Source organism: Chanodichthys erythropterus, chromosome 9 (genome assembly GCF_024489055.1).
Source record: "Chanodichthys erythropterus isolate Z2021 chromosome 9, ASM2448905v1, whole genome shotgun sequence".
Taxonomy (NCBI): Eukaryota; Metazoa; Chordata; class Actinopteri; order Cypriniformes; family Xenocyprididae; genus Chanodichthys; species Chanodichthys erythropterus.
Window position 1 is genome coordinate 33,569,106 of NC_090229.1, and position 22,262 is coordinate 33,591,367.

The 22,262-nt window shown below is 36.0% G+C and overlaps 2 protein-coding genes across 3 annotated transcripts in view; both read right to left on the reverse strand.

Annotated features, from left to right (window-relative positions):
- Positions 1-2,309, reverse strand: part of prickle3 (prickle homolog 3) — a 52,312-nt gene extending 50,003 nt beyond the window's left edge. The window contains exon 1 of the mRNA XM_067395395.1: positions 2,159-2,309. Coding sequence (XP_067251496.1) covers positions 2,159-2,200 — 42 coding nt within the window. The 5' untranslated portion in view covers positions 2,201-2,309. The remainder of the gene's footprint in view (positions 1-2,158) is intronic.
- A 2,938-nt stretch (positions 2,310-5,247) lies between these two features.
- plp2b (proteolipid protein 2b) lies at positions 5,248-22,057 on the reverse strand. Of its 2 annotated transcripts, none has more exons than XM_067395400.1 (5): positions 21,654-22,020; positions 10,164-10,319; positions 9,977-10,075; positions 9,753-9,849; positions 5,248-6,689 (listed from the first exon to the last, which is right to left on the reverse strand). In XM_067395400.1, the coding sequence occupies exons 1-5, from the start codon at positions 21,747-21,749 to the stop codon at positions 6,676-6,678; spliced, it is 462 nt and encodes a 153-aa protein (XP_067251501.1). In that variant the 5' UTR covers positions 21,750-22,020; the 3' UTR covers positions 5,248-6,675. The 2 variants fall into 2 exon arrangements, with proteins under 2 accessions (XP_067251501.1, XP_067251503.1); XM_067395402.1 differs by lacking the exon at positions 5,248-6,689 and adding an exon at positions 6,696-6,918 and having other exon boundaries at positions 21,654-22,057.
- Between the last annotated feature and the right edge of the window lie 205 nt (positions 22,058-22,262).

Genomic DNA, 22,262 nt, shown 5'->3' on the forward strand with positions numbered 1-22,262 from the left:
AGCTATGACGTGGTTCAGCAGCAACCAGTGTAGAGGTCCTCACTTGAGAGGATTCCAATTGGTTGACACAACTTGTCATTTACTTTAACCCTCCTGTTGGCAGCGGTTTGAATGCACAGTACAGTGTTGTTGGCAGGACAGCCAAGGCGAATTTTGACGCTCTCGCTGGCGGCGGTGTGAACGCACAGCTTGTTTAAACCACTGTAGTCACATTGACTATTTTAACGGTTTTTACTACTTTATTGGACATTGAATGTGGTAATTTTGTTGCTTTCAATGGAAGATAAAAAAAAAAAACCTCTTGGATTTCATCAAAAAATATCTTAATTTGTGTTCTGAAGCTGAACGAAGGTCTTATGGGTGTGGAATGATATGAGGGTGAGTAATAAATGACAGAATTTTCATTTTTGGGTGAACTAACCCTTTAAAAATGTGAGACGCAGGTCAGTGAAATGAAAAAAAAAAAAACGTCTAGAAATATGTTTTCTAAGTTTAACTTCTACAGGTATATATAATAAGTTTAACTTCTTTGAACTTGTGCAGAACAAAATGTAAATAAAAATGCAAGTAAGGGAAGAATGGAATGGACGGAAAGCAACAAAAGTACAAAAAACTACTTTCCTGAAGACAAAACAATGACCTAATAGCCAGTGATCATTTTAACAGAGTTAGTTATCTCTCAGTGGTTATTATTGTGCAGATTACTGTGCAGATGTTTGCAGAGAAAAGATAATGTGAAAAAAGCATAATTCAAAAGAAATCATGACGTATACAGTAAATGCAGAGAAACATACTATGACCTGAAAGTTTTATGTAGAAAACTGAGTCACCTTTGTGTCCCGTCTCTAACGGTGAGACAGGATGCCCTCTGGGTGTCTTCCTGTCCACACCCTCAGGGGAAATTTCCTCTCGATTGTGACCATGACAACAGTTACAAGAGGTCAAAAGCTCAAAAAAAACTTTTAAAAGTTTTATGAGGCCCACCATCATTGTTTCCTCATGCTCAGATCAGTGTGCATTCGGTGGTCTGTCCTGAGAAGGACATTCTGAATAATAACTATAGCACTTACAAGTGAAAAAACACTGGCTGACTGTCAAATGGTCAAGGGTCTGTATGAAAAGATACTTGCTTGTGAGTCCTCGTCAAAATTAATAGAACAATATCAGATTATCTCCGTTCATTTCATTTTAATATACATAACTAGAAGATTTATTTGACCCTTAAGATCATCTGGTACACATTTGAATCCACACATAACAGAGAGCAGCTTCAGGAAACAAAGAGTTTCCTGTTCTAATCCATTCAAAATATTCTAATCCAATTAGCATCTTCAATGAAAATGGGTCTAAGCATGTCCTGATGTTTTTAGGTTGTGTTTACTTTTCGTCCACTTATCTCCCTGTCTTCCCTTTCCAGACATTTGAGGAACATTTCCTCAACGTAAAGCACTACCTTCAGGAAGGAAAACACAATAAATCGTAATATGAAGCATTCAGATAGGATGCTAACTGATGCAGATCTTCATGACTAACGTTTTGTAATATTCTTAAAACTGTAGAATGGCAAATAAAAAAACTCTAAATCTAAATTAATTTGTTTGATTCTTGTAGATTTTGCAATTTGACCTTATTTTATTTTAGACAAACTTAAACGCACATTATTTGAGTAAATTCAAATTGAATTACTTAACTGCCGTACTAAAACATCTCATTTATTTATTTATTTATAATTATGAAATGGTATCCTCAACCGATGGCGTCACCTGCACAGGTAACGGTGACGTAGACACAAATAAGCCACGCCTCCTCAATACAATAGTTAACAAGATCACGAAAAATGCCTCATTAATGATTAGGGGCAAAATAATGATTGATAACTAACCAAAACTTACTGCTGATACAATTAAAAATAAATACAGGAGTGTACGTTATAATATGTTAACTCCATGTCTTAAACTTGCGATGAAAAACAGTCTCCTCAGGTAAAATAAGTGCAAGACACAAAAGCAACTTTCGACCATCAACATAGGTTTAAAATGACCTTTAAACGTCAAACCACGCTGCGTTCATTCAAATACCCGAGGACAGACTGTAGAAAAGGATAAAATGCCTTTAGATTGTGTTAAAAGCAGGATGCCACGACATGAGAGCAACTTACCGAGCGATTGGAGCGTCGCTTCTTTGATCCGCGCGTGAACATGTCGGCGGCTGTAACGTCTCGTGCGTGGATTCACGCGAATACTCTCATATGTCCGCTGAAGTTTCCTTGAATATAACGTAACTTCTTTTCGCTCGTCTCTAAGGTCTGGTTTTTGGCCTGCAGATCTCTGTGCTGGCAACAACTCCACAAGAAGTTGCCCGTAAGAACGTCTAACCAGACGGGCTACACCTACAGGACAAGTGTTTAACTGTAGTTTATGAGGACCACCCCCTGTTCACTGTACCTTATACTCTCATCACAAAAACAGTCAGCTGCAGTCTCTTTGTGCATTACACCCCCTAACGTACTCAAAATTGATTTGTGAATGTGTTTAGGTATTGAAAATACTTGTGTTGTGTGTAAGGGCAGGCTACTGTATAAAGTGTTTAGTGTGGCTATTGTGGAATGTGATCACGGTTTGTCTATCTATCTATCTATCTATCTATCTATCTATCTATCTATCTATCTATCTATCTATCTATCTATCTATCTATCTATCTATCTATCTAGTCTGTCTGAGGAATTACTAAGACTCAATCAATTCTTTAGTCAAATGTAGCATTTATCAAAATAGTTAAAATACTTTACTACAATTTTATTGTTTTTTAAAATAATTTTCTATTTTGTATATTTAAAAACGATAGTTATGTACTGTTACATGATCCGAAATCTTTATAAGCTAAATGTAGGCTATTGCAAAAAAAAATAAAAAATTGAATCCTGAACAGTAGTGTAGCCAACATATTTTGAGACCTCTTTAAAAAGTTGTAAAGTTAGGCTAATATTATCTATATTCGCCATTTAATTACCACTGTTTTTGTCTTGTTTTCAAAATAAACGAATGGCATTCTCACTAGTCTTTACCCTTGCAGAAAAGCCTACAGTAAACTGTAAACTCCTCAGAACTTCTATGAATGTAGATGCTGCCATCTAGTGACAAATATTGGATTTTTCTCCAATAGCTATCAAGGGTTAGTTCACCTAAAGCTGAAAATAATGTCATTAATTACTCACCCTCATGTCATTCCACACCCGTAAGACCTTCATTCATCTTCTGAACACAATTGAAGATATTGTTGATGAAATCCGATGGCTCAGTGAGGCCCTAAAGGTCCATAAAGGTACTAAAAACATATTTAAAATCAGTTCATGTGAGTTCAGTGGTTCTTTATATTATAAAGCGACAATACTGTTTGTGCGCCAAAAAAAAACCCAAATAACGACTTTTCAACAATATCTATATGGGCTGATTTCAAAACACTGCTTCTGAGCTTTATGAATCTTTTCGAATCAGTGACTCGGATCTCCTATCAAACGGCTAAACTGCTGAAATCATGTGACTTTGGCGCTCTGATTCACCGATTCGATTCGTAAAGCTCTGAAGCAGTGTTTTGAAATCGGCCCATCACTATTGTTGAAAAGTTTTTGTTTTTTGGCGCACAAAAAGTATTCCCTTCACCTTATAATATTAAGACAGAACTCGAACTGTTTCAAATATGTTTTTAGTAGCTTTATGGACCTTGAGAGTTTGAATGTCTTTGCTCTCAATAGAGGCCTCACTGAGCCATGAAGGTTTTTGAGGAAAACATTCCAGGATTTTTCTCCATAGTGGACTTCAGTGGAGCCCAAACGGTTGAAGGTCAAAATGACAGTTTCACTGCAGCTTCAAAGCGTTCTACACGATCCCAGACGAGGAATAAGGGTCTTATCTAGAGAAACCATCACTTGTTTTTACATTTTTTTAAAAAATATATACGTTTTAACCATAAATGCTCATCTTGAACTAGCTCTCTTCTTCTTCTTGTCTATTTGAATTCCGGCAGTGTAGACACTGCTAAGTGTATTACTGCCCTCCTCAGGTCAAAGTTTGAACTAATTGTTATATACTTGCACTAGAATATTGTATATGACAATTTAGTTCAAACTTTGACCTGAGGAGGGCAGTATTACACTTAGCAGTGTCTACACTGCCGGAATTCAAATAGACAAGAAGAAAGCTAGTTCAAGATGAGCATTTATGGTTAAAACGTATAAAATTTAAAATTTTATTTTTTAGAAAAAGAGCAATGGTTTCTCTAGATAAGACCCTTATGTCTGGGATCGCTGTAAATTGTCATTTTGACCTTCAACGTTTGGGCTCCATTGAAGTCCACTATATGGAGAAAAATCTTGGAATGTTTTCATCAATAACCTTAATTTCTTTTCGACGGAAAAAAGAAAGACATGGACATCTTGGATGACATGGTGGTGAGTAAATTATCAGGAAAATTTAAATTTGAAAGTGAACTTATCCTTTCATTTGTGTTCTGAAGATGAACGAAGGTCTTACGAGCGTAGAATGACACAAGGGTAAATAAATTACATTATTTCCATTTTTGGGTGAACTAACCTTTTAAAGTCAATTCTTCATCTGCAACTATATATATATATATATATATATATATATATATATATATATATATATATATATATATATATATATATAAAGTCTGTTAACTATTTTGATAAATGCTACATTTGACTAAAGAATTGATTGAGTCTTAGTAATTCCTCAGACAGACTATATATTTAAAGTAAATTCGTGTTGTTATAAAACGTTATATTATTGGCAGTCGAAATCATTCGTAACTTTCCAGCAGGTGGCGCTATGCGCACCGTAATCTTCGCTCACTGTGCCTTTTCTTCAAATGTCTTCATTCATACAGATGTAAGGGTCCACACAAACATTTTTAAAAGTAGAACACGTTAAAACAGCCGTTTATTAAATGTTGAACTCCAAAAATACCAGAAACACCAATTAGACAGAGACATGAATCCTGCAGAGTTACTTGTACATGCTGTACGTCTGAAAACAAAAACATGCAAAAAATGTTTGTCTGAAAATATGTCTGATTTAAACGACCAGAACATCCTGAGTTAATCATTTTTTTACTGGACTGATGGCATTTCTGACCATCTCTTACAAATAAATCCTGTCGGGTAATCATTGGGGTAGAGCTGAGGCTGCAAAAACAAATACAGACATGAGAGGACAAAACAGGCAAACAGTCTTCACAAATTCAAATTTATAAATTGTTACAACAATTTATACATGTTATAAATGGTTTCCAAACAGAAAAAAGACCCACTTGTCTAAACAAAACAGGTCAAATTATTATTTTTTTTAATAAAACAGAAGATTTATGAATTTCTGATTTAGACAAGCTTGTCATGTTTTACAGTAAAATTACAACTGTTGTGCTTATGGCATTACAACAATCAGGTGTTAGGTCAGAATGATAGTTTCCTGTTTCAGAATCTGTTGAGAAGTTCTGCTTATTTAAGCGTGAAGATGACACACTGCATTTGAATAACTGGAGTAACTGGCAGTCCGGTTACTCATTGATCTCTTTCAAGGCATGTCAAAATAATTTCTTATTACACAGTTGAGTAAACAGTTTTTATTCATTGTATTTTCTCAGCAAATCTTGAATGAGGAAACGATGACAAACATTGGCAGTATATTTTTTTACATTACTCAATAGAGTTGAACAGAAGAGAGGCTGTAAATGAAGATATGTAATATATGAATTGGTTTATTAATAGAATAATAATAAAAAAAAACTCTAATGGCATCAAGATGTGAGAAACCTTTGAGGTAAAACAGGTTAAATGGCAATGCGTATGAAAGATTAATAAAAATTAACATATTTTACCAACACATGGACATCTGAAGTTGTTATAGTACAAATTTGTACCACCTTAGAAAATATTAGGGTTGAGATTCCTTCCTTTTCAGTTTGAACAATGAGAAAATCCCTTTAAATTAACTGAAAACTGACTTTTTTTTCTTTTCTTTTTTTTACTGCACCTGAGTTATATATCTATAAACTGGTTAGACTGACCCAAATCCTGTTTGAAATCATCAAAAACTTATACAAATAACACAAAACAATCAAACAAGCACCAGACAGAGTAATAATAATTACCCAATAAAATAATAATAAAATGACTTAATTTAAAATCACTGGGTCAAAACTAGTCTTTCTCTAGTAAAGAATTAGAAGACAACTGACTGAAACTCTTGATAACTGCTTTGGAGTTGTCAGATTGATCTGATATTTTATTAGCCCTTTCTTCTAATAAATGTTGTAAATGTTTTGCTTTTGTATCCAACCAATCTGATCAAAAAATGTTGTGGTAACAAGCCACCTGACCAAATGACAGTAATGAATTTTTGGATGCCAACAGCTTTCTGTTCCTTCATATATTCTGTTCCTTCAATTTATTCTTTAACAATCTAACAGTTCACTTTTGAACCCCTTTTGTACATAAACTTCTTTTCTGTGTAATGTTTTCATCCCTTTTGCATTCCTCTGGTCTTCATCTCTCATGGTAACTTTGCGATAACTCTCAGGAATTCTCTCCTTTTGCCATTTTTAGAGTTGTTCTCCATGTTTTGGTTGCTGTTAATGTTGTAGTGAGGAAAGTAGCTTTCAAACTGTGTCATCTGTTAAAAAACAAAGAGAGAAAACAAAAAGGGAGACGCAAAATAAATAACTGGGGAGTTAGTTAGGTTAAGTTGTTATAGTTACACGAAATGAAAAGCGGACATGTAAAACGGCATAGCTTTTGGTTGGTTAGATACCAGTGTTGCCACTGGTGTCTCTATCAGAATAACTGTTTGGCTCAAATGCCAAATGTCAGTTGTAAACATCCCACAGACAGCCTTCAGCGACCTGTTCAAAGAGAGTTACAACATGTGTCACCTTTAGTTAAAATCTAGGGAGAGGCTTAAACCTGTCTTCATCATCAAACAACTGGCATGAATGCTGCTGGGAGAACACGTTTAAAGGGATAGTTCATCCAAAAAAATAAATAAATAAAATCATCTTTGTCATCCCTAACCCTTAAAACTTCTGTTCATCTCATTCATGAGATTTCTGTCCCTCAACTGAAAGGCCATTTCACCAAAAAAAAAATGTTTGAAAAAAATCCATAAAGACACTGTAAAAGTAATCCATATGAATCAAGCAGTTTTACCCAAGTCTTCTGAAAAGACACAATCACTTTATATGATGAACAAATTTATTCAAATGTAAACTTTGATCAACGCAAATGCACAGAGCACATCAAATACTGTAATGGGAGATCAACCGTATTTGCTTAACCCAAGAACAACGCATGTCAAGCAAGAGCGCTTGAGCTTCCGATTACCATATTTGATGTGCTCGATGTGTGTGCGTTGATCAAAGTTTACATGTGAATAAATCCTAAATGAAATCTGCTCATCTTATAAAGTGATGGTGTCTCGAGGTTTTGGTGGAATGGACTTTCAAAGGAAGGACAGAAAAGTAATAAATGACATTTTTAAATTTATTAAAATAGAAAACAATTTAAATTAATAATTTTTACAATGTTATAATTTTACTGTATGTTTTGATTAAATAAATGCAGCCTTGGTGTGCATAAGAGACTTCTTTAAAAAAAATTCAATAATTGTAATGTTTCCAAACTTTTGACAGATACTATACAACAGAAAAAGTAAATATTGCAATGTCAGTTTTTTTCCAATATTGTGCAGCCCTAAACTGACATAGTACATCCACTAAATTCACAGAGCAAAAACTTCTGCAGCATTTGATGACACTTGGTTTGATATTTTATGTCTAATGCAATGACTTTTAAAGGGGTCATGACGTGACAACTTAGATTTGCCTTGATCTTTTGACATATGAGGTCTTTGTACCATTAAAATATCCTGTAAGTTTCATGGCTTAAAGGGATAGTCACAAATGATGATTTTTAACTGCAACCGCTGCCGTCTGTCAGTCAAATAATGCTAGTGAATGGGAACTTCTGCTATAAGAGGAAATACAACTTGCATAGACAAGTCCAAATTAAACCCTGCGGCTCGTGACGACACATTGATGTCCTAAGACACAAAATGATCGGTTTGTGTGAGAAACCGAACAGAATTTATATAATTTTTTACCTCTAATACACCACTATGTCCAACTGCGTTCAGCACTCGGTTAGTGAGGTCTGATTGCGCTCTGACAATGGCAGTGATGTCTATAAATACGGTTTCTCGCACAAACCGATCGTTTCGTGTCTTAGGACATCAATGTGCCGTCACGAGCTGCAGGGTTTAATTTGGACTTGTCTATGCAAGTTTTATTTACTCTTATAAAAGAAGTTCCCATTCACTAGCATTATTTGACTGACAGACGGCAGCAGTTGGAGTTAAAAATCATCATTTGTGACCTACTGGAGAAACAAAGTCACCTACATCTTGGATGCGCTGGGGATAAGCAGATAAACATCAAATTTTCATTTTTGGGTGAACTATCCCTTTAAAACGTCCTCCTTATTATAAACAAAGCATTTACTTAAAGGAATAGTTCACTTTAAAATTAAAATTACCCAAAGATTTACTCACCCTCAAGCCATCCTTTCTTCTTTCTGATGAACACAATCAGAGTTATATAAATATACTGTATATCCTGACACACCCAGGCTTTATAATGGCAGTGAACGAGACCAACGAGTTTGTAGCTGAAGAAAGTGTCTCCATCCACATCCACAGTCAGGATATTTATTAATATAGCTCCAATTGTGTTCAAAAGATTGTGATCAGACAAAAGAAAGTCATATACACCTAGGATGGCTTGAGGGTAAGCAAAGCTTGGGGTAATTTTAATTTAAAGTGAACTGATCCTTTAAGCTCCAAAAACAGCTTGTTTTGATATTGAAGGATCTGTGATGTCACACTAGCAAAATAATCTGCATATGACTGCCTCCAGAGCAAGACATCGATGAATAGTTGTACATCATCGCACATAGGCCCCACCCACTGGCTCACTCACTCACTTAACGGCTGACATTTACCTACATTGGATGTGAGCGTCGCGTCACGTCAAAAGCAAAACCCATTATAATCACTAACACTGTCTACGCTGGATACAGTATACTGATGCGCGTTCAGTTACTGACATAATACGCTTGAGTCTGTCGACAGCAGGATGAATGGGAGAGTGAAAGAACATTCGCTTTGATGTGTCCAGTTTAAACAGCATTTGCTTATCTGTACAGACTTCAAAAGGATCCCGGTGTCGGAAACAAGTGGATGGTTTATTTTAATGGCGTTCTGGATTGCGTCGGAGGATTATGTTTGTTCGGAGCATTTTGTTTTGTAAATGAGGCACAGTGTAATTGGGAGTTCGCAAAAGAAACTTTTGTTGAAAGATGAAGCAGCAACTGTATTGGGTCCGACAGCAGCTGCATCACAAGCCGTAAGTAAATGATTTCATAATGCTTTGTCTGTAAATGATGGTTTTAAATTGTGTTTTCAAAACGCTTACATGCAATAGCAAGTAGGCACTGATACTGTGTCTTATTTGTTTTTTTTTGTGTAAAAAAAACTTTATTAAAATTATAAGTGAACTTCAAGAAACATTAAAATAATTAAAAATCATGACCCCTTTAAAAGTGGTTTAAGTGTCCAAATACCTTTTGAGGCCAGTGTACTTTCTAAAATGTTTTAAATGAATGAATGAGTGTGTTCATGCACCTGTGGGAGCAGCTGTGTGCTGTCTGTTGCTCTTGATGTCCAAGAAGATTGTGTAGGAATCATAAGCAAACAAGACCCCAGCCAGCAGACCAAACACCTAGGAGAGAAGGTGACCTTTGTTATAGCAGAGGGATTATCAGAGAAGGATATATCACTAATAAATCAGATTTGTTCAAAAAGATGAAAGAATGGTAAGTTTTGATGCTGAACGTTGGATGTCTCACCCCACCAGCGATGCGAGCCCCATCCCCACCTCCACCGATCACACAGATGAGAGAGGTAATGAGATAAAGCGCTGCACCGATTATAGCTCGGAACAGATCCTGAAGGGGCAAACAGAGAAAATCTGAGTGTCACTTGCTCATGAAAAACTTACCATCATGATGCAAGTGTGTGTGAATTCATACTTACGCTCCAGAGCCAGTTCACCACCAGGAACTGTTTGTCCAGCTCCATCATGAAGATAACAAAGAAGATGATGGCAAAGACCATCTCGCATATGGCGACAGCTGTGTACCCTCCATACATTGATGCGGCATAACAGATGAGGATGATGAAACTGATGAGCTACAGAGAACAGACAGACAAAAAAAGTTTACTAACTTTTAGTTTACTAAAAATTGATTACATCAGTGTAGAACATGTAGTTTAAGGATGTGAACATAGTTTTGAAGGTTTAGATGGTTAGCATTAGCCGCTAGCCCCTCACACCATTCTGCAGACAAAACGATTTTTCTATTGCAGTGCTGCTATCGTTAAAGTCACAAAGAAATGGAAGTAGTGACAAATCTATTCTTCTATATTGTGACAAGCATCTGAGTGTAAAGTTATGAAAAAGAAAAAAATATATAGGTCTATCCATCGGTTATTGGTTGGATTTTGAGATGTTGCCGTTGCACTCAAAAATTAACGTGAACATGCAGTCGATTGTGGAAGGGAGAGGTTTAAGCTGACTGACTAGAGAAATTTCAGCATTCGTCACCAGAGAGAAGTCTGACATTATGTCACACAGTGTAACAAGATTGATTAAATATTACAAGGTTAGAAATATAGCTGCGAGCAGCAATTATCTGGGTTCAAGTTCTTTAAGGCCTTTAAGCACATGTGTAGAAAGGTAAAATGTTTTATTTATACATGGAAAAGACCATTTACAGGCGAAATAGGCAATTTACCATAGGAAATATAATGGTTTTTAAAGCTTTTTAACAGTTATCTAGGTCAAGGCAAAAACCTAGGACTAGTTAGCCAAAGTTGGTTTTTGAAATAATCTCCAATATTTAATGAACGATTCGATGGACAGCGTTGTCCTAGAGGCAAAGTTGCTCAAAATGTGGAGCTCCACCATGCGGTACGAATGTCGTGGGCGTGCGCAAAAATTTGCGTGATAGACGATCACAAGGATTCCAATGATATAAGACACTTGAGCCTACGCATAATGGTTTAAGAATGTTATGAGCCATTTCATACTTTTGACTGCAGTAGCGCTCCCTTCAGGCCGATTGGGGCAGGCCTGGGTGACGTTGTAGACGGTGTGAGTACTACCAGCCCTCAAAGTTTCAAGTCAACTTTTAGGGGACAATGCTGATCCTTGGAAATTTTAACAATTACAATAGGGTTTCACTACGAGCTTGAACCCCTAAAAAAATTTCAAAGCATGAAACATATACATGGATGAACTGTTCACACAAACAAACAGATACAAAAATAGATGGTGAATTTAAAAAACTAAAATGAAAACTAAATGAAAAGGTTTTTGTTAACCGGAAAAAAACATAACTGAGAAAAATTGAAATTAAAGTACATCTTCTAAATGTATTTTAAACTGAAACTAATAATAAATAAAACTAAATATACCTTTTGATAAATGGTAATTTGTTACATTATTAAAATGGAAACCATTACAAATGGCCTACATTAAACACAATAATGCCACTAGACAGAAATAAATGTTTTTAAATGAAACCAGTTAACTTTGGTAGCCCTAAAATTGTAAAACTACAATAAAAACTTTATAAAGTGAAACTATAAAAAAAAAAACTATCCATAACTTTAGTTGTATTTTCTTAAAGTGTTCGTGTGTATGGTTGTTTTCTTTACTATTTTCCCAAATGTCTTGGCTTTTAACTATGGAAATTCTCCCTCTCAAGTACGTCACCCATGTTTCCCTCCAAACTGCCAAAGCTTTCTACAACTGTTCACTACCCACAATTCATCTGAACATACCATCTGCTCAAGGTGTCAGTTAACAGTGGAGCTCTGAATTTCTCACATCCCTTTAGAGTTTGTGAAGCTTTTTGAACCTTGATTACTAAAACATGTGGTGGGGACTAAAGAGAGGAATACAGCATGGGTGTAAACACAGCACAATTCATGCAGAGCGCAGTAGACGAGGTCCTTATATGGCTATAAACAAAGAACTATTATAAGAATACTTTTGGGAGTACACAAATATTATGAACGTCTAATCAAATCAGCCCTTAAACTCAAACACTCGATACATGCATTTGCTGCCATAAAAACAAAAATATCCAAATAAACACTGCCAGCAACTACTACAGGAAAGGTTTGTTCCTCCTGTGGACATTAGTAGATATTAGTTTCTGTAAAGACGATAAAAGAAAAGCAAGTATTTGCAGTCTGACAAAAAATGACTGGCCTTGAGATTTTCACATGCTTAAAGTTTAAATTCTACCGACAAGCCAAACAAAACATTCTTTTTTTTATTTTTAATTTTTTAAGTAACCAGACTTCATTTTTGTGACTAAGTATTTAGAAAATGTGAGTTGTGCAGTACTCAGTGACATAATGGTAGGAATTTTTGGACTGCTGCCAGGCCATTTCTTTGCAGTTATTAAAGTGTTAAGTGGTTGGTAGGTGGTTACTAGCTTTCAAATAAGCACACTTTCTTTTTTTTTTTGGTACACAAGTCAGGGGTATAGAGTACTGCAGGGATGACATATAACCTGGAAATGAGTAAGCATTTTAGCACTTCCAGATCCATTGTGCTGAAGTCAATGGGTATTTTTGAATGTTTTTAAATGACTAAAATGAGGTCTGTGGTTAACACAAGCTACCACAAATTTACCAATTTCCACATTTTATTTTATGACATAATACATCATTAATATCCTCTTGTGTGTCTTGAAAAATGTGGTTGCAAGTGGCAAATGTCGAAGACATTAAATATCATCATGCTGAACAGGTAAACTCGTCTACTCACTAGTCTACTTTTTCAACCTCATTGTGTTATAATTATGCTCTTGCAGACTATTCTAACTCAAATTTAAGTGAAAATGTTTTGACAAGGTAATAATGGTAAACATGATAATGCATCATCTAATGAAATTGAACCTTGTGGCAGAGTGAAAAGGTTTGTAGATCTCTATCAAATATGGGTAGACTGGGTTGGTACACTTTCCATGTCAGGTGGTACAACTACAGTATATACATTCAAATATTTGGTTGTACCGCCTGACATAAAAAGTAAAAAAAGGGAACCAGGGTGATGATAAATTAAGGGCTGGCCTACAAAAATACACTGCAGTGCTCTATTCTGGCCGCTTAATATGGCTCTGGTCATTTCTTCTAAATTGATTTTTCTATTACTTTTTTTTTTTTTTATGTCTGATTAACTACAAACATAATAGTATGTCTCTGCCTTATCAAACACAACTAATACTTATATTTCAATAGTATCGAGGACAGTACATGTGTTATTTGATGTTCTTACAGGGTTCAGTTCCTCTTGAAGTGTTATCTATGTTGCCATGGTTTGTCGTGGTACTAATGATTTGTACACATGCCACCGTCAGACACCTGTGCTTTGTGTTTGTGTTGCTGCCACAGTAACAATGGCTAAAACACACACAAGTGTGAAGATTAAGATTCTCAGTGTGTAAGGAGGCTTGTTTCCTGTTTACCATCACTTGGGGAAACAACAAAGTTATGTTACCTTGGCAATATCTTGCATAAACATTAAAAGAAACATGAAATGAAAATTCCCCTATGAATTTTCATTTTTGCATGTTACTGATTTTAATGTGAAACATTCAACATTTCGAATCGGCTGAAAAAACCCCAGCGCGGACCAACTTCAGCCGACGGTGTGGAACACACTGAGAAAACTTAGTCGGCCGACGAACAAAAACTGCCAAATGGCCGATCGTCGGCTTGGTGGGGGAACCAAATGGGGAAGATTTGGTACTGCACCCAAACAAAATCTTACTGAAAGCTCAATTTTTGAAATTTATTGAACACAACTTGTTTAAATTTATGGCTTTGATTTTCTAGCAGTTTTAGAGTTCAACATGTTTCATGAAATATATATTTAATATAAAATATTGTTCATAAATCATTATCATAAACTTAAACCTTTTAACTTTTTTCTTATTTCACATTTTAAACTTTTATTATTTCAACAGTAATCTGCCAAGGGTCTTCTTTAAAATGAGACCATATTTGTGTGGACAAGTTTTTGGACATTTTTGTCCTCTTTGGACCTATGTGTAACTTTTTTTAATTGACACACAAGGTTTAAATTGCACATATTAAATACCGCATTATTTAACAAGTTATCGCATTTTTCTTCAATATCGTGCGCCCCTATCCCGCAGTGATGCTGAAACTGTCATGTTACATCACTGATGTTACTTAGGCTTATATTTGTAATACATCTCATATTTGACACTACAGTGCTTTAAAGTCGTCAATTTTTATTGTCTTACAGAATGTTGCAGTGCTTATTATGCCTCATTATTTTTTAAAGAAATTCATATGCCTTCATAATCTTTAATCAAAAACGGTAACCTCCCCTCCCCTTGAAACCCCTTCATGAGTCATGACATGTGTCTCGGCAGAGGGTTGGACTAAATATCCTCCACAACAGACAGCAAATTTAGATTTGTGTCCATTTAGTTAGCAATGATCCAATCGATTCCCGAAAGACAAAATCAAATCCCGCCCTACATTTTTCTTATTCCAGAAGCTGTTTCACTCAGATGCACATCACAATATGGAAGAAAAGACTATCACAACTTCTGTTTAATGCTGACTTTAAAAGATAAAATCAGCCATTTGTGAGGGTTTGTGTGATGTATTGATACACAAATCCACTAACTGAAATAAAAAGAAGCCTTAAACTCTTGCAATCTAACTGGAAATTAGGTGTTTTAACCCCACAAACAGCACATGAGCTCTTTTTCAGCTCAATTTGAGCGAACCGGAAATAAAATGCAGTTCTTTTCTGGGGGCGTGAAATGAACCCGGAAGTGATGTTGCTGAGGTGACCCTTACTGGCCTTATTTTATATACAAAATACACAACACAACTACTAGTGCTTTCACATGTTGCATATCATAGCCAGTCAAAAGCGCAACCAGACTGAGGTTAATAGCTGAGGTAATTTCTGGCCTAAAACCACTTAAGCCGTAAACCTAAACCATTTTTAGCACATACAGTTTTCATTTTCAGCTAAGTTCAGAATACCAGAGGAAGGCATTTTTTCCATTAGGGTAGCCAGTTGTAAACACGCACAATCTTATCTCTCCATGCCTTTGAAATGAAGCCAGCATTGGGCACGTAAATATGTTACTGCCAAACAGAATGACTGCTGTTTGGCTTCAACATACTTTGCTTAGTTTGACAAACGTGTAACACTACATTCTCAGATGTTCACAAAGATGTGCTCATGCTATGTGACTACAACTTGCTCTGCAATATTAACTGTCCCAAACTTAAAGTTTTACAGGCTGTTTTGTCACATTACTAAATAAAAAAAATACATTTAAATATATTTTTTCCTCAGACTACCAGCAAATTTGCATGTTATTATCCCATTTAATGACCCCAAAACATTTTGAATGTTATAGGGTTGAAGAGTCATGGCACAAAAAATGTTTTTAAACAACAGAAATGCCATGGGTTATTTATTTATTTTTTTCTATTAATATTATTGATTTATTACAAAGCATACACAAACTAAGTGATTTATTAGGCATATACAAACTACCAGAATTTACTCGGTTATCCTTTCAAATCATAATGGATTTTCACACTTGAAATAGCCCTGGTTCATTCTAAACATGAGGTAATTTACCCAGGGTTAACAATTAATTCTGGGTATACATAAGCTGCCGTTTCACTCTGTACACTGCAGACTTGTCAGACTATAAAGGTTGTGTTTACACAACGCATGTTTTTTCTGTGACTGTCCAAAACACATCCAAAAGTGATGCTAACCCTGCTTTTAAATTACAAGTGTGAAACATACCCAGGGTTAAAGGGTAACATTCTGTCATTTATTACTCACCCTAATGTCATTCCACACCTGTAAGACCTTCGTTCATCTTTGGAACACAAATTAAGATATTTTTGATCAAATCTGAGAGCTTTCTGTCCCTCCATTGACAGCTATATTACCACTTTGATGCAAAAAGTTCATAAAGAGATTGTAAAAAAAAAATCTATATGAATTGAGCAGTTTGGTCCAAATTTTCTGAAGAGAAATAATTTTAATTTAGGCTTTTACTCACATATAAACACTGATCAGCGAACATAAACAGAAACTCAATCGAAACTGCTTGACACTGTACAAATTGTGAATAAAAAAGGAATGCAACAATTTACAAATCTCATAAACTTATATTTTATTCACAATAGAATATAGATAACACATCAAATGTTGAAAGTGAGACATTTTGAAATGTCATGCCAAATATTGGCTCATTTTGGATTTCATGAGAGCTAAACATTCCAAAAAAGTTGGGAAAGGTAGCAATAAGAGGCCGGAAAAGTTAAATGTACATATAAGAAACAGCTGGAGGACCAATTTGCAACTTATTAGGTCAATTGGCAACATGATTGGGTATAAAAAGAGACTCTCGGAGTGACAGTGTCTCTCAGAAGTCAAGATGGCCAGAGGATCACCAATTCCCCTAATGCTGCATAGTGGAGAAATATCAGAAAGGAGTTTCTCAGAGAAAAATTGCAAAGAGTTTGAAGTTATCATCATCTACAGTGCATAATATCATCCAAAGTTTCAGAGAATCTGGAACAATCTCTGTGCGTAAGGGTCAAGGCCGGAAAACCAAACCATACCCTTAGACGGCACTGCATCACATACAGGAATGCTACTGTAATGGAAATCACAACATGGGCTCAGGAATACTTCCAGAAAACACTGTCGGTGAACACAATCCACCGTGCCATTCGCTGTTGCTGGCTAAAACTGGGACGCCATGTTATCCGGACTAAAGAGGACAAGGACAACCCAAGTTGTTATCAGCGCTCAGTTCAGAAGCCTGCATCTCTGATGGTATGGGGTTGCATGAGTGCGTGTGGCATGGGCAGCTTACACATCTGGAAAGGCACCATCAATGCTGAAAGGTATATCCAAGTTCTAGTACAACATATGCTCCCATCCAGACGTCGTCTCTTTCAGGGAAGACCTTTCATTTTCCAACATGACAATGCCAGACCTCATACTGCATCAATTACAACATCATGGCTGCGTAGAAGAAGGATCCGGGTACTGAAATGGCCAGCCCGCAGTCCAGAACTTTCACCCATAGAAAACATAAAGAGGAAGATGCGACAAAGAAGACCGAAGACAGTTGAACAACTAGAAGCCTGTATTAGACAAGAATGGAACAACATTCCTATTCCTAAACTTGAGCAACTTGTCTCCTCAGTCTCCAGATGTTTGCAGACTGTTATAAAAAGAAGAGGGGATGCCACACAGTGGTAAACATGGCCTTGTCCCAACTTTTTTGTGATGTGTTGATGCCATGAAAATTTAAAATCAACTTATTTTTCCCTTAAAATTATAAATTTTCTCAGTTTAAACATTTGATATGTCATCTATGTTGTATTCTGAATAAAATATTGAAATTTGAAACTTCCACATCATTGCATTCTGTTTTTATTCACAATTTGTACAGTGTCACAACTTTTTTGGAATTGGGTTTGTACACCAGCCCGGAGAAGGGGAGTCATCACACCGGGCTCATGACTGTGGGCGGTGAGGAGCGGAGCGGGCAGCATGATTTCATCAGGCACCCCTCCTTCATGCACATATGTATCGGAGCTTTATGAGTTGTGGGGACTGGCACAAACTGCCTCTATGAGCCTCACAAGCAGACTGAACTCCAGCCAGCACACAATGAAGCTCTATTCAAGGATGCAGCGCTGCCCCTTTAAGAACACCCACTACTGAGGGCTCCGAGCTGAACAGGGTCACGAGGGTGAACAGATAAATAAGGAAACACCAGAAATAAAAAAAAAAACACCTAAAAGCACATACACGAAAAACACTGATTGAGACACTTTTACAATACAGCGTACACATAAATCACGACTGAAATAAACAAAGCACTTTGCAATGCGTACAGTATATGAAGAATATTCAACACCCAAACACTGATCATTTGGCAAAGACGCACAAAGACACACTTAGTGATGGCAAGGCGCCTACAGCTTGTTCACATCACACTAGAGCAAACATTCTTGCATGTGTTTACATTTGTTTTAACCAGCAAAATATAATAGAGCTATACAGTACATCACTCATCTAATTCTCAGTAAAAGTCCCAGCATGCATGGTTTCTTACTGTAAGACGCTAGGTGTGTCATTTCACTTGACCATGACTCTACATGTTTAGATGTGGGTGTGTCTGCATGACAAAATTGAACTCTTGAAAATGAGTGTATCATGTCCAACGTTCATGACCTTAACCAGCAATTAGTTATATAACATGCTATTACTGCTACTGGTACCACAGTATTCTGTGTTAGTTACTCAATAGCATCTCAAGGAAGGCTGTTATTACATCATCCGATCGGGAGATAGGCTAAGCAACATGTTTTTGATAAAGACACAATATGCTCATGTTATATTTAAGCAGGACACAGGAAGTTGAGCATGTGAAATGTTTTGAACTTGGAAAGATTCATTAATGCATAATAATAAATGACAGAGGAGTGCTGGTTTATCATTCAGGACTTTATTACTGTCTTCTCTAATAGTTTGTCTTGTATACAAAGAGTTTATGGGTCTCCAAAATCATTCACTCTGAACAAATTTGCTAATAAGAACTTTTTATAGCCTTTGCTATAAATTTGCTATAATATGGGTTTTTACAATACTGAGAGCTATTATAGAAATATATGCTTAGCTTAACCAGTTAACTGTCACTTCTCGTTTTGAGCAGATCTGAACTTGAATGGTTGTTATTCATGAATCATTTGAAATACAGACATAATGTTGGTTCTGGCTTTTTAGAGAAGACACTCGTCAGCAGATTACTGCAGAAGTGGAAGCACTTCAAAAAAATAAAAAGTGTTGAAAAGTTATAGAAGCTTAAGTTTTCTGTTAAGCAATATATTTAATACAAAATATATATTTTACAAAACAAAGAAAAATCAAAGCCATATGTCTTAGTTTTTACTTCCAAATTCGAAGTTGATAATGGTTATTTTGCAATGTCCAATTGCAAAATAGCTTTCGAATAATACCTAATTTATGATTATTATTGTTATTAAAATATTTGATAATGTGAGATATGTGGGCAATAAGGCAATAAAAAAAAGTGTCCTGTTACTGGCTATAGGGTTAGTTCACCCCAAAATTGAAAGTGTCATCATTTATTCATCCTCATGTCATTCCAAACCTGTATGATTTGCGTTCTTTTGTACGTTGCGCACAAAAGCAGAATACAATGGAAGCAAATAGTGATCAAGCTCCAAAAAAGATAAAAAAAATATTCGACAACTTGACACATAAGAATTAATGCTGTTTGATGTGTCTTGACAGCCAAGTTTTAATATGCACTAGTGAGAAGGAGATTTGAGAATTTCAGTAAATAATTGTTCAAATTAGACAGATACAGTTGCAAGAAAAAGTATGTGAACCACTTGCAGAATCGGTGAAAATGTGAATAATTTTAACAAAATAAAGGAGGATAAGACAAAATGCATGTTATTTTTTATTTAGTACTGTCCTGAGTAAGATATTTTACATAAAAGAGGTTTACATATAGTCCACAAGACAAAAAATTGCTGAATTTATTAAAATAACCCCATTTATAAGTATGTGAACCATTGGTTCTTGAATACTGTGTGTGGTTACCTGATGATCTATGAATGTTTTTATGTTTTGTGATGGTTCTTCATGAGTCTCTTGTTTGTCCTGAGCAGTTAAACTGAGCTCTGTTCTTCAGAAAAATCCTCCAGCTCCTGCAGATTCTTCCGTTTTCCACCATCTTTTGCAAATTTTAACCCTTTCCAGCAGTGACTGTATGATTTTGAGATCCATCTTTTCACACTGAAAGGTTCAAACATTCACTGATGGTCCAGAAAGAAACAAGATGCATTAATAAACTGGGGGGGGGGGGGGGTGAAAACTTTTGGAATTTGAAGATCAAGGTAAATTGTATTTAATTTGTCTTCCGGGAAACATGAAAGTATCTTCTGTTGCTTTGTATATTTTGTATTATCTCCTTTATTTTGTTAAAATTATTCACATTTTCTGCAAATGGTTCACATACATTTTCTTGCAACTGTAGATAGATAGATAGATAGATAGATAGATAGATAGATAGATAGATAGATAGATAGATAGATAGATAGATAGATAGATAGACAAAACAATAGAGATTGTTTTCAATTTAGTTATCACCCTCATGTCATTCACTTTTGTAATGTCTTTACTACTGTTGTGGACCTTGAATGTGTTGCTCCCAATGGAGGGACAGAAAGCTCTCGGATTTCATCAAAAATATCTTCATTTGTGTTTTGAGGATGAATGAAAGTCTTACGGGTGTGGAACGACATGAGGGTGAGTAATAAACGACAGCAATTTCATTTTTGGTGAACTAACCCTTTAAGAATTTTGTCAGAAAGGTTCCAATATCTTTATATCTTTAGACAATCCACTACTTCTGCTTTCTGAGGACTGACACATGATAAAAGAGAGAACAGCAGCCTGGCCTCTATTTTTCCAGCATATGGGTGAAACCTCGCGCCCTCTGACCTCACACCATCAAGCACATGGTCTGCATTCCATGCCACCTACTCCCAAAAGCACACACACTTGTGTGTCAGTGTGAAGTTTCAAATGGCTCCGTGATGGGAGGTATTTCATTCAACAGCACTATTAATACTCTTTTCACCCACTTCTGTTACTAGCCATATATTCTCACAATAAGAACTACTTGAATATATTCTGAGGTGACATGTATGTGAACATTTCTGAATTGCTGCAGTTTTATAACTGTATTTACAGTTTTTATGTTACTGGATACAGTTGTTTGAGTGTTTTCTCACATATCTGACACTTTCTTCACATATTTTTTTTAGCTTTCAAAGTGAAAAGTAAGTGGTATGGTCAAAAGCTAAGAGTTAAAGTGTCACTCACACATACATTTTTAGACATTTTAAACAACATTACACAATGTTTACCCCATGCATGTTCTGTTTGGGGTCTCATTTTAATAGCACAAAAACATAGGCCTACTTAACATTTGACTAACGGGTTGGTAACCCAAGACTTTCACTAATTGTATGAGAACTGATTATAAACAAGAGTTTATTTTCTAAAACGTGCTCCATAACAATTCTGCTTGTGTTTGGTGGTCTCAGAGACCAAATATATGAAATAAAAACAAATGCAGTACAGTATGTCTTGTCTCTGCGGAAAAGTGTGTGTGAATCAACAGGTGTATTATTTTTATTTAACGAGTGGGAGCGTCTCCATGGCAACAGTTCATTTATTTCATACCAGCATTTTGCTTATCACACTTTCGATGTGTAGCCAAATGAATGACGTTAGCTCTCTCAATGTTATTCAAGCGTCTTACACAATGAAATTATAGTTAAATTAAAGCCACAGCCATGTTAATAACTTACTATTTCAGCAGTCAGGATCGTTCCTTTCCGAGTTCGCACATAGTTCTTCATTTTCTCCAAACAGCCTCCGAACGGACTTGCCTCAGTTTCTGCCATTCTGCAGCTGTATTATTCCTATGAAATAACGCCTTTTTAGGAAGCCTAGTGTCCGTATCAGCAAACGTTCACAAAGAAGATTCCGTTCAAAGACACCGTGTGGCGAAAATAAAAGCGTAGTTATTGATTTAATCGGTCAACTCTGACGCAGCTTTAAGCTTCTTCATGAACTTCCTGAGAGTGTCCGAATCGGTCCCTGCGAAAGGAAAGAGTGAATGTGCGGGGCGTTGGCTAAGGATTTAGTATACTTACGTTAGTTTCTTGCGGGTAAATCACGAAGAAGGAGCGTAAAACCACTAAAGGGAGAGTTTTATTACCTATTGAGCTTCCTACCTAGACAGCATTTTAATAGCGTTTCGATTTAGCACTTGAACTGCCTACAAATGCTGTCTAAGTAGGAAGCGCGCTAGGTTTTGAAACACAGCCGGAATATTCATAACTGCGAGCTGAAGAAATGTTCATTCAGCAGAATAGCAGTGCTGAGCTTTCTTTGGAAGACATTCATAACTAAAA